The sequence below is a fragment of the Poromitra crassiceps genome, assembly GCF_964638095.1.
Source record: "Poromitra crassiceps genome assembly, chromosome: 8".
Lineage (NCBI taxonomy): Eukaryota > Metazoa > Chordata > Actinopteri > Beryciformes > Melamphaidae > Poromitra > Poromitra crassiceps.
Genome location: NC_139629.1, coordinates 6,250,668 through 6,264,326, shown reverse-complemented (window position 1 = coordinate 6,264,326; position 13,659 = coordinate 6,250,668). Strand labels below are relative to the sequence as shown.

The following is a 13,659-nucleotide window of genomic DNA, read 5'->3' as shown; positions in this document are numbered from 1 at the left end:
TTTGCGGGTTTGGTGGTGTGTTTTTCTTCCTGCTGGTCAAACGCATGATGCGATGTCATGCAGAGAGATTTCTCACGTACATACACAGCACATTTTTCAGCTATCTGAAGGCAACATGCCCGTTCTGTGGAGATTGTCAAAAGACATTCTGGTAAATGTAGCAATGAACTAACTGAAGAAGTAGGTGGCAGGTTCAAGGAAAGAAGGTAAATCAAAAAAATAGTAAACATTTCATCACCAAATAACTCCTGGAATGGAATATACTGAACATCACAGATTGGTATAATTAACAGTATCCGAGGGTGGAGTTTCTCTATAATAACCTTCATTAATCCGTCGACAATAGAAACACTCCAGCAGTGTTATTCTTAAAATGTTCATTTTAATAAGGTGCTGAAAATATTCAACAGTCATACATGTTCTTTTTTCCCCCCTTTCCACAGAAGACAGTTAAAACCCGGGGAAACCTCTGAGCAGAGCTGCAGAAGCTGAGAACATGACATCTTAACCGTACACACATGGAGAGGAGCTAGTCACAGTGTGGAGGGAGCGAGGGGGGCCTGGATGCACAGCACTGGGCAATTAAGGCAACATGTCACACGGTAAAAAGACAACCCTTTCTGTACAAGGAGAGTAAACAATAAAATACAAGCATCAGGATATATACATTATAAAGCCTTCTCTCCCCCCACAATGAAAACAATAGTTCCTGTGCATGGCCCGACCGACTGGGCAAAAACACAGAAAGAGAAAAGTCACTAACAAGTTAAGAGTAAAACTGTGTCAACAACAAACAGTTTTGCAGTTTGCCTGAATGCATTTGAGGTCCTGTCGCTCCAGATTTGGAGCTGAGGTCAGTTGTAGTTCCTGTCTCATCAGTTGAGGCATCCGGAAAATGTCTATTTCCGACTCTCCTCTCTCCCTCAGGTTTGTGTCAGTAGATGCTCAGTCAGCGCAGCGGCGCCTCCTGCTGGTGCTTTGTGAGGAGGAGCGGGCTTGCTGATTACAATGCGACGTAAACCCCTCTAGGCAGTCCCGTTTCACCATAAAGGTCTCTGACATTTAACAGTGTTAGTGTTGTAATCCCTCAAATAATAAATATTGGTTATAAAAGCTGGCTATTTATTTAGGAAAACAAAATGTTAAAAATTGTAAAAATCTAAACAAAAATAAACATAATTAATTTAAGCTTATCACAGGTCACAGCCCACACTTCTGAGTGGCACTCAAACATTAGGAGCGGCCCTTGTTAGCCCCGACTCAGCACAGCCAGGCCCGCTGATTGGCTGATCAAGACATCCCAATTATCACCCCTTACTTCCTCGTTAGGAGCTGCCACTAGACGCTGATCTGGAATCAGTTTGCCATCCAGCTTGTACTCTTCTAGAGACTATGGGGCAAATGGAAAGGAAACTGACTGAAGACCAGCATCTAGGCTTTGGGGCCTTTGGAGAGGAACAGGGAAAGTAAAGTGAATGGCCTCACGGGGGCGACACTGAGAACAACTTTAAATATTACATCATCATCTGTAAACAACAACAGTCCCTCATGCCATGACGGGTTAAAAAAATCAAACCGTTCACAAATGTTTGCTTACATACAAACGTAGTTTGACATAAAAACAGACGGTGACGCATCAGATGAGTCAATCAAGTATAAAGAGGAGACAGAAGAAGAAGTCCTCTCGGTACCTGGTGCCTGTTGTCGGCAGCCGACTGAACGACTGAATCACAACGCATCACCACTGTTGCCAAAGACACACATTTACATCATAGAATCTTTGAGAGAGCGCTGGCTTCCACCTCTCTCTCGCCCTTGTTTTTCCCTCTTTGTGCAATAATTCTTATTATTCAGTCTTTCCCCCCCGGCTGGTGGTTTCAAACGGAGACGAAAACGTCCAGGTAGAGGCGGTCGTAGGACTCCCTGAAGAACAGGATGAGGACCAGGCTGAAGAGACAGGAGCCTGTTAAACACCAGTTCAGCCATGACAGATCTGGACGGACAGAGGAGAGGACATTGACGTTGCATTTGAGGCATTCAGCAGCATGCAGCAAAGCAGGTAGGTGGTTCAATGCCCTGCATGTCCTGCTCAAGGACACTTCAGCAGGGCCACATGGACGCTGATGGATGTATGTTTGCTATTGAAAAGACTGAACCTGTGACCTTTGAATAGTGGGACAGTCCTCCGCCGGCTAACTAAGGACCAGAGCACAACATGTGATCACATGCTCCTTCTCAATGACATATGAGCAGTCTGCATACATCAGGAAACCTAATGAGAGTCAGAATGAAGTCGTCCTGAATAATTTATGAATCATATCTAGGACCGATGGCTAATCAATAGGAGTCCCGGCCGTACCGTATAGGAAATGATAACCGTCCGCCTCAGCCTGGACTCTTTCCTCGCATGATTGTGAATAATTCACAGATCTGCACATGATCATTGACCTAAAGCTGAACCTACATATGGTTCAGAATGAGATGCTCTATTGCAGACCTGGGCAAAAGGCAGCCCGCGGGCCGCATGTGGCCCGCGGGGAGCGCCCTGTGTGGCCCGCGCTGGAATTGCAAAAAAAAACAGTGGACCTGAATGCAACATGCAAGGTACCCGCTGAATAAGTGTCCAAATGTTCATGTCATTCTGGCCAATACTCCACTTCTGTTATAACATTTCAGTCTGGTATGGAATATCTTTCAATAATCTTTATGACTAAAAGGCTAAAAGTAATCTCATGTGTAAGAAATTACTGTTCTACATTGAAGTAAAAATGGAAATAATGAACTTGTTGGTTTTGGATTTATTTAGCTTCAAGAGTGCATTTTTGTTCGTGTGACCCTCAACACAGGCTTTGAGAATACCGGGCCACTTACTGATACTTATCCTTAAATTAACCCACTCATATTCTGGTTTATTTCAAGAAAAACATTTCGGCTAGTGGAAATTCTAATTGGCTGGTAACTTTAAAATCTAGCAGCCATATTGGCAGGTGGTCAAAAAAGTTAATGACATAGGAGTGAGTGAGAAAAGGATAAAATATTGGTGTTTAAGACTGAATAATGACATCACAACTGTTAATTTAAAATGAGGTATTCCTCTAAACCTGACTTCAAATGCCCCCAAAAAATTTGCGCCGGCGCCGTTCGGCCCCCAACGCTCAGCAAAATCTGGCGCTCTGGTAGCGAGGACATTTTTTTGTGGTCCTCTCTATCATCAAAGTTGCCCATCCATGGGTTACGGCATGACAATATTTGTTCGGCCCCCAGCAACAATCTGGGTTTCTCATGTGGCCCCCCATGAAAAATAATTGCCCACCCCTGCTCTATTGTCTCGGTTTTGTTCAGGCTCCATCAAGCAGATGGAAGCTGCTTTGGCTGCGTGTGATCATGTGATGATCATGCGATGATCATGTGATCATGCTGGATGTGACGAGCGACTGGAGAGTGAGTCCGACTGCACGGAGCCCTCGGCTTCTTCACTCATCAGCACACACACAGACAATCTATTCCTCATATACTCTCTCTCTCTCTCTCTTTCTTTCTCTCTCACACTCGCACGCACACACACACACACACACACACACACACACACACACACACACACACACACACACACACACACACACACACACACACACACACACACACACACACACACACACGCGCGCGCGCGCGCAGCGCGCGCGCACACACACGCACACTTGACACAAAATCAAGTCTGGGCAAATCAGTAAAATGTTCCTTTCCAAATGCACTGGGCACCACTCGATACGAAGCTGTCTCCCCAGCGTGTGGGCGAGGTGTTTGAGATGTTTAGACTGAAAGAGACATGAAGCAGAATCGACACCGATCCACGTCCACGGCCAACTGTTCAGCCAATAGGGAGGAGGCGGTGGCAGCAGGCAGCTGCTCGGGTCCTGATAAGGGGCCAGACTAAATATAGAGAAAGCAGGTCACAACACACAGTCCAGCGCCGGAGGAGACTGGACCCTGCCAGCACCATGCATCTCAATTCACACCTGGGCCCGGTTCCATCGCAGCAGGCGAGCCTTTCAGAATGTCCTCAATCAATTGCCCCATAAAGAAAGCACCCGCCCAATCGATGCATGGAGACTGAGGCTTGGACAGCGCCCCCTGGCCTCTTTGGGGTGAATTGTACGATTTGGATGTTAGGCTCGGCCACTCAACAACTCTCTGGCACATGGACAAAAGACACAGGGTCACAGGGCGAGGCTGGGAGGAAAGGAGACATGGAGGTGAAATGGGAGTGAGTGGGAGTGAGAGGGGAGGAAGGTGATGGAGGTGAGGGGGTGAGAGGGGAGAGAGGAGAGGGAGTGAGAGGAGGAGGGAGGGGAGAGGGGAGGGAGGGGAGAGGGAGGTGAGAGGGGAGGAAGGTGAGGGAGAGGAGGGAGGTGAGGGAGTGAGAGGGGAGGAAGGTGATGGAGGTGAGGGGGTGAGAGGGGAGAGAGGGGAGGGAGGAGAGGGAGTGAGAGGAGGAGGGAGGGGAGAGGGGAGGGAGGGGAGAGGGAGGTGAGAGGGGAGGAAGGTGAGGGAGAGGAGGGAGGTGAGGGAGTGAGAGGGGAGGGAGGTGAGAGGGGAGAGGGGAGGGAGGTGAGGGAGTGAGAGGGGAGGGAGTGAGAGGGGAGGGAGGTGAGAGGGGAGGGAGGGGAGAGGGGAGGGAGGGGAGAGGGGAGGGAGGTGAGAGGGGAGGAAGGTGAGGGAGAGGAGGGAGTGAGAGGGAGTGAGAGGGGAGGGAGTGAGAGGGGAGGGAGGGGAGAGGGGAGGGAGGTGAGAGGGGAGGGAGTGAGAGGGGAGGAAGGTGAGGGAGGTAAGGGAGGGGAGGAGGTGAGGGAGGGAGGTGAGAGAGTGGGTGAGGGGGTGTTTGCTGTGTGCTGTCCAGACTCCCAAAGCAACCTCATTAATCAGGGCTGTGTGAGCCGGACAGCAGCACACCTGGCATGGAGGCAGGTTAATGAAGTTGTGTTTATCTGACCCGCAGTCTCTCTCTCTCTCTCCATGTCTCTCTCTCTCTCTCTCTCTCTCTCTCCATGTCTCTCTCTCTCTCTCTCTCTCCATGTCTCTCTCTCTCTCTCTCTCTCTCTCTCTCTGCTTATGTGTCTGTGTGTTTAGGGCCTGCAGCCTGGAATGCATACTAATATGGGCCTAAGGACCTCTGGGTAATTCAATCAGGTGCTGTGGTCAAAATGGATACGCGGCTCAATCGCTCCCCTCTGACATACCTGCAAGGAGGAGCCGGGAGCAAAGCGTATATATAGGGAATTAGCATGGGAGCCCACCAAATGCTATACATCTGACTCAAAGTGTACCTGTCCGGTTTAAAGTTGATTTTACAATTTGTATAATATAAACCAGTGTGCAGCCTCACATCATCACTCCAACCTCTAGGTTGAAGACTAAAGGTGACCTGAGCGGACACAAAATCACTATCATTTAAATATTTAAATCATTTCTTTCTTTCTTTTTTTTTCATCCCATTTTTATCCCCCATTAGTGCTATTTAAATTTATTTATCCTGGTTGCTGCTCCACCCTCTGCCGATCTGGGGAGAGCCCGAAACTGGCCCCATGCTTCCTCCGAGACATGGGCAGTTAGCCAGCCACTTCTTTTCACCTGACAGGGAAAGCTTCACCGGTAGGACATAGCACGTGGGAGGATCACGCTATTCCAACCAGTTCCCCTCCCTCCGAACAGGCGCCCTTAACGACCAGAGGAGGCACCACATCAGCAACCAGGATATTGCATGTTTTGGTGAAGGGGGTTCCTATATGAAGGAAACCCCCGGGAGGCACGGGGAGAACATGCAAACTCCACACAGAAAGGCCCTTTTCGACGACCCCACTGCGCCACCGTGCCTCTCTTTCTTTCTTTTTGATCACTTTTTTTTTTACGGATCTTTCCGCATTTTCGGCCCAGTTGTATTTGGCCAATTGCCCCCCTGCTGTCCCCGTCGTTGCTCCGCCCCCTCTGCCGATCAGGGGAGAGTTGTAGACGAGCACACGCTTCCATTGACTATTGTGATCATCATCAGGAGAGGAGGAGGGAAGTTTGACAGAGATGTGCTGGACTACAAAAGGAGAAACGGTGGACAATGATGGCAGGGGAACTTAGAGCAATTCAACCGCTTTAACTGAACCATCACAAATGGACAGCAGCCACAATTGATGGCCACTGCCATGAACTGTAATGTGTTCTGTGAAGACATTAGCATAATACAGAGGACATCAGTGCCACCAGCAGACACTTTATCATCTTAAGCAGCTATTACAGGAGCTGCCACAGTCAGCAGAATACTGCTACAGACAGAAGACGGAGATGTGAGGGGACAGGCCTCTTAAGATGGAGACGTGAGGGGACAGGCCTCTTAAGACGGAGACGTGAGGGGACAGGCCTCTTAAGATGGAGACGTGAGGGGACAGGCCTCTTACGGACCTTCATCAGTCATAATTGAGGTCAACGCAGCGTTGTAATGAATGTGAGTCCTTAATAAGACTCAATGTCTCCTTTATGGGCGGCGTCTTTTGTTGGAGAAGAGAGGGTGAGCGACACCTCGAGATACGTAGACGAGATGATCAAGAGATGACAGCTGCTAACCATTTCCTCTTTATGGCGCACGTGAAGACATTTAATGATGACGTTGAATGATGGAGCTGGGGAGTGACCACACACACACACACACACACATCTATCTGCATCATTCAAAATGACTAAGTGTGTGTGCGACGCGTGTGTGTACTTTGCATGTGTGCTGCTGTCGACCAAGCTAACACACTGCCATTCGTTTACCGTGTCACTTAGGGGTGTCATGATAATCGACGATAATCGTGACATTGAAAAAGGCGATAATTGATATTGTGTTAATAATACACGTAATAACGGGGTGTCCGGGTGGCTAACCTGCACAACAGCACAACAGGGCCGAGGGGGCAGTTAGAGGGGCTCACCGGACCCCAAGACCGGCTTCTCACAGATACTAAAATGGCCGTGGAGGTCAATTCATAAATGCCTCTCTGCTTGTCAGGCCGGTGGACGGCCAAAAAGTGAACTCTGACCTGGAAGTAAATGGAAATCTTTGAGGCCTGGGGAATCAAAGAGCGTGGAAGGAAAGAGACGACACTCCGGCCATTTTTGGAAACAGAATGCGCCTCGCAGTGGTCAGCTGCGGTAGCGCTGGCCCCTATAATCAGCCTCTCTAAACAGTAACTCAACGGGAGTTGAACCTCGGGTCCTTTTCATTAGGTATTTATCTTGAAAAAACTAAACAAAGAAAACGAAAAATTTTGCTTAGTTTCCACAATATGGTTGTTGTTTTACATCCCTGCACTACACCACTTCAATCAAGATTTGCAGTACGCCCGGAAAAGATGTGAATCCCCAAAGTTTAGAGTGTTCTCCCGTTGAGTTACTGTTTAGAGAGGCTGATTATAGGGGTCAGCGCTACCGCAGCTGACCACTGCGAGCCTGTGCGAGGTTCTTTTGGCGCTGACACGCTTCCAAAAATAAAAAATGGCGGAGGCTGCTGGGCGCTGATGTTGCAATGGGGCAATATGGAGCTGTCAGTTCTTTCCATAAAAGTTCTTTGGGGGAATGCCAATTTTCTAAAGCAGGAAGTGAGAGGGTTCTGAAAAGACGGGGCTGGTGTAGAATTGATCACATTTGAAGTCTACATCTTACCTGCCACATCCATTCTGGACGTACACACAGGAGATTAGAGTGATGATGAGACAGCCCACTAGAATACTTTCATGGACAATTTACATAATAAACACATTCATCTGCATAGAGAACAGAACACAGCTGTTTCCTAAACAGGCCAGGAAACTTCAGAATACAGACGAACCTGCAAACAGAGTGGTTGTTACTTGCCAATGTGGCCAGTAGAATAGACTTAACTTTTTACTAGGCTGGTGGAAAATTTAACGCTCAGCTTCTTGAGCCATTCGTGTTGAATAAAGTCATCTATAAGCTAGTCTCACGTGGTCACGTCATCCATTCCAGCGGTGGAGGGTCTGAATCACGAGTCAGCATTTCCTGGTTTTCCCGTACGAAAAGTGGCGGCAGGCCTCCGATTGGCTGGGCTGCATCGGTCAAAATGTAACGCCCCCATGAGTTGCGTCACACAAATAAGGAGGTCTGTGGTTGGTCAATTCATATGTCTGTCACGCATTTTGTTTGGTCTTAAGCTGTGTTCACACCGAGATATTTATTTTTCACTCTGTCGCTCGATTCACCCCTTTGGAATCGCTCTGTCGCTGTGTTTAAATCGCTCGTCAACAGGCACACGAATTGACGGACATCTGGGGGCTATAACGTTACGCAATGTCATGATGTTTGTCCACTACGAGCCACCGTCGTTGTTTACAAGCTAAGCCTATCAGCGTGCTCCTAATGCGAGCTCTATCCCGGTAGTACAGACTTCACTTCATGTCAGCTCTCAGCCTGTCAATCAGCTGTCAATGTGGTTTGTTGCCACACAATAAACCAATGGTTTGTTCCAAGCCAGTGTGATCCTTGACTCACTCTGTCACACGGCAGCCAATCAGCGTTGAACAGCGAGCGACTGATGCCAGCGTAATTTCGCTGGAGTTGGGATATTTCATCTCGGGCGACGAGCGAATTTTCTCCCTATCGCTCTGTCTCTGTCGCTCGGACGCCCAGCGATTTTTCTCCCGGGCGAATATACGCTCAATCGCTCGTTTGCATTGACTTTGTATGTAAACTCGATGCCAGCGAAAAACTTTAATAGGTCGGTGTGAACACACCTTTAGGGGGCGATCCTTAACCACTTTTCAAGAGTTTGTGTCCCAGATGTTATATCTACGGCTGGCTACTGCCAGAACTATCCATAAGCTGACATGTGTACAGTGTGTCAGTCTGTGTGAGCTATCTGAACAGACAGCACAGATGAATTACACGCTGGGAGACAACTTCAGGCCGCCATGCGAAAAATACAGCTGCACAAAATGACTTGAGATCTTCTCCCTGGCTGTCAGTCACAGGGAAGTGACACACCTTTGCCCCCCCCCCCCGACACACACACACACACACACACACACACACACACACACACACACACACACACACAGCCATAATATATTGATATTATGGCTGTGTGTGTGTGCACACAGGCACGCATCCACACACAAGCAGACAGACGCAGAAACACACACTGCACAGGCACAACCACAAGGCAGACAGACACACTAAAGATGCAGGCACAGACAGTGACAAACACATACACACACACGCACACACACACACACACACGCGGCACACGCACAGACACACACACACACACACACACACACACACACACACACACCCACGCGCACACATCAGTTTTTCCTGGGTCAGAATGGGCCTTTGTGGGGTGACTACACACAACACTAATAGATGAGTAGTGATAAACAAATAGACAGTAAGCCTGATTGGACAGATCGTGCATACATGCATACATGTGACTTTTGGGTAAGAGTAGTCAGGGTTATCCTGAACACAAAGATATCAGTCATTGTTATGGAGCAACGTGTTTTCACAGCACCGCAAGTTTCAGACAGTCATTTCAACATACAAAATGTTAGATTACAAATGAGCTTGTTTGATATGTTGGTTTAATTGGGACTTGTTTTTACGGTAGTAATAGGCTGATACGTATACCAAAATAGGCTATATATCACAATCTATTGGGAGGAACCAAGAAATTCTATGTCAAATCAGACCAAAAAATCAAATCTTTCAGCACCTCCATATAGCCGGAATGGAATGATCCTTGTTTCATAACCACATTTTGTGACTGTTTGACTGTGAGATTGGCAGTTGAATCAGGCTCCTTCCAACGAATCGTCAACTATTTGGGGGTCACCCCTAAAATGTAAATTACCCCATAAAAAAGCTTGAATTTGAGTTAGTATGCAGTCAGGGTTGTCCTGAACTCAAATATATCAAACATTGTCAGGATTTCTTTTGGCCTTTTCGGGGTGGCTAAAACCTCTATGGGGGGGGGGGCAAAAATCTCACTATGCAGGAACCCCCCCCCCCCCACACACACACACACAGTGTGGGGGGGGGGGGGGGGGGGGGGGCACACACACACACACACACACACACACACACACACACACACACACACACACCACATCAAGCAGTCAATCATTCAGCACCACAGAGAGGATAGCAGCAGAGGACACATCATGTATTCTTTATGAGTCCTTCCTTTTGTGTGTGTGTGTGTGTGTGTGTGCGTGTGACACTGTGTGTGTGTGTGTGCATGTGCCTATGTCCATCTACCTGGTGCTCTCTGTCTGACCACACCCTGGGCTACACATCCATCTACCACACATAGGCAAAATACGGCCCCAGGGCCGCCCTCCTCAAAAGGAAAGAAAACAACCCCCAAAAACTCAATAAAAGGCAGAATTATGTTAATAAATCTCATTTGCTACAGCCATTGGATTTGTATCACTATATATATATATAGTATCGGGGGATTAACAGGAGAAATGACCAATCACAGCGGGAGAGAGGGTTAAAAATAGGGAGACTCCCGCAAAAATCAGGAGTGTTGGTTGGCAGGTATGATGTCCAATGTGTGGCCCTTCACTTACTTGATGTAAGTCAGTATGGCCCTCTGGAAGAATATGATGCCCACCCCTGAATCCATGACTTATCACTGGCACACTACCATCTTAGGGAATTCAAAACACATCACTGGTAGTGCTGAAAGGATTAGTCAATCGATCAATCAATATAAATCACAAAATTAACCGACTATCATTAAACTGATTAGTGGTTTTAGAAATATCAAGTAAAGACACCAAACCTTTACTACCTAGTTACATCTTCACAAATGCAAGATTTGCTTGCTTTTCACAGTTTCATAGACTAAAGGATTAAGAGCACACCTAAGGATCTGCAAATCGATAATGAAAATAATCATTAGTTGTAGCTTATTCAGTTGTGTTCAGGATTGCAAACTTACTTGAGTGATTAACAATCACAGTTTAGAGTTATTCTATGCTAAAAAAATCTAGTTTGGTGGGAAGATAATGGGAGCAAGCAGGTGCATTTGATTTCCCAGTAACTTGAGGAATACTATTAGTTCAATTTCCCTTCAATTTAATTTATTAGAAATTATCCCAAGTAGAGAATGTATAAGAATGACTAAACAACATTGAGTTTGATAAGGGTGTCCCAGGGAGACAACTCATATCAAAGTGGGGTCTGTGGCCTTATGCAAACTGCCAACGTTAAGAGAACTGCTGCTCTAGACAAGAGAAGCTGGTTTCCTGCCCTGGCTAGAAGCGCGCGCGCGCGCACACACACACACACACACACACACACACACACACACACACACACACACACACACACACACACACACACACACACACACACACACACACACACACACACACACACACACACACACACACACACACACACACACACACACACACACACACACAGTGATACTTGTTAGTGGGCTGTAAAGGGCTCTGGGCCCTGCGGCTGTTGGGGTCAAAGCAGATCCACCTGCACCGGGAAGACGATCCAGACGGAGAGCAAAGATACAGCTGTCAGTCGCCTCCTCCAGCCAGCCTCACCTGGCGGTGGACGAGGATGAACCTCATGAATATGTATGAGGATGTGAAAATAGATCTCCTATTTACTTGAACAAAGAGGGGGAGAGGGAGGGTGTCGTGTTCTCTTCAAGACTCATTCTCATTGCAGCTGATTGGCTCTGCGATGTTTGCAAACGTACAGGGAAGGTTCATGAGACCACGAAGAGGTGGGGCGAAACTAGAGATGCACAGATATGAACATTTGGGCCGATGCGGATAACCGATATTAACATTGCGGTTATGGCCGATAACCGATATTTACCGATGTCGATATGATCTGTATAAAAACAAGTTTCTATGTTAATCAAAAAAAATGACACACTGAAAAACATGTAAACACTGAATTTGAGAGAGTAATGTCTTTCTTCATTTTCAAAAAAAATTGAAAAGCTCCATAAATCGTTTAAATTTACCGCATTGTTTCCTCTCAACATGAAAGTTTTGGCCGATGCCCATAACCAATATTAACATTGCTGTTATTTTGCTCATCGGACCGATACGCTATATGAAAAAATGACTAACATCGGCCGATACAGATATGCTTGCCGATATATCGTGCATCCATAGCGAAACCCACAGTGGAGATGGGCTCACACAAAAGACGTGGACCTGTGTACATATACAGACACAAACAAAACACACTCGCACGCACGGATGACTGAGCTCTGTTGATTTGTCTGGCTCCTGTGAAAGCAGTGCGTCCACACTATTCTATCAAACCACGCCAGGCTGCCAGCTCCACGATAAAACTGAGCCTAAATTACAAAAATAAAGTGTCTCTCTTTCCCTTCTGAATGTGTCAAGTCAAGAAAGCTCATCTCCCCATCCTCTGCCCATTATCGCCACCATCGTCACATCCAGAAAGCACCTGTCAACGTCAGCTGAAAAAACATTTTCAGTGCAGGACGTGACTTGAATGTTTCAGCCTGAGCAGCATCTTTGCCAGGGAAACTGTTGATTACAGTCCGTCCTGCCTGGTAAGCCTCTGACGTTACCGGAGCATTTTTGACATTTACATTTTCTATCAAGAACAATGCTATAATTAAGATCATAGATTACGGATGTGATTCCCAGCCACATTCCAATCCAGCTTTTCCAAGGCTGCGATTGACTGAACTGAAATCTGCAACCTTCCCTGGGAGAATAATGGTTTAAAAACCAATATTCTGAATCTAATTTAATCTCCACTCCCGAATGTCTCAACTTTGTTACATCCAACTATGCACTTATATATTCGAGAACTACCCATCAAGTATACAGTCTATGCACTGTACTATTAGTGCACTATTATTTGTATTATATTAGTATCATAATGTGTATAGCTTATTTTTGCACTGAATGGCATACAACGCATACCTCTAAATCAGCACTGTTGTATGTTACTTTTTAAATTTAACATATGTATTTTTTATTATTATTATTGTTTCTTGTAAATTGTACTACTCTACGTGCCTCTGCAATAGACCCTTTTCACAGGGGCCATTTTGTGTCAAAAAGGCAGGGTAAACACAGGTGCAAGCAAAACACTAATGAGGGTTTCCAACTTCCATGATTGGAATTTGGAAACCCTCATGTCCACTGCAGGCAGTCGTGCTGTCTTACCGGTACAGTAGAAGGTGAGGAAGAAGAGCAGCAGGCCAGTGACCAGGTTGCCCAGGAAGGTGACCACTCCGCAGGTGATGCCCTCGGGGACCGGGTACACCGTCTCGATGAAGAGCTCAAAGAAGATGGGCACGCTGCTGTTGATGAAGATGCCCACCAGGATGCAGGAGGTGTACAGGGTGGCTGTGGAGGAAGGGCAAGAAGGAGAGCGAGAGGAAAGACAAGTACAGTTTGATTCACATTTCAAACTCGCTGACACAAGAGAAGCTGTGAGGAAGCTGCAGTCAAGTTAGATGTCACCTTCCCTTCCTTCAGTTATGCTCAACACTGTGAAACACTTGACCATCACAGGCACTGGTGCTTAAGCAGAGGAGAGACGTCACGAAGAGACTGAGAGGCCTTCAAGCACTGCGACACCACA

At 46.9% G+C, this 13,659-nt stretch overlaps 1 protein-coding gene across 2 annotated transcripts in view; it reads right to left on the bottom strand.

Moving 5' to 3' along the window:
- Positions 1 to 13,659, bottom strand: part of slc49a4 (solute carrier family 49 member 4) — a 66,173-nt gene that overhangs the window by 347 nt on the left and 52,167 nt on the right. Inside the window, exons 8-9 of one of the 2 annotated variants that reach the window (XM_083641866.1) lie at positions 13,239 to 13,421; positions 434 to 1,993 (exon numbers count right to left, since the gene is read on the bottom strand). In XM_083641866.1, the coding sequence (XP_083497992.1) occupies positions 1,878 to 1,993; positions 13,239 to 13,421 (299 nt within the window). In that variant the 3' untranslated portion in view covers positions 434 to 1,877. Of the gene's footprint in view, positions 1 to 433; positions 1,994 to 13,238; positions 13,422 to 13,659 lie in introns of those variants that run through there. The other variant, XM_083641867.1, reaches the window with a different exon arrangement.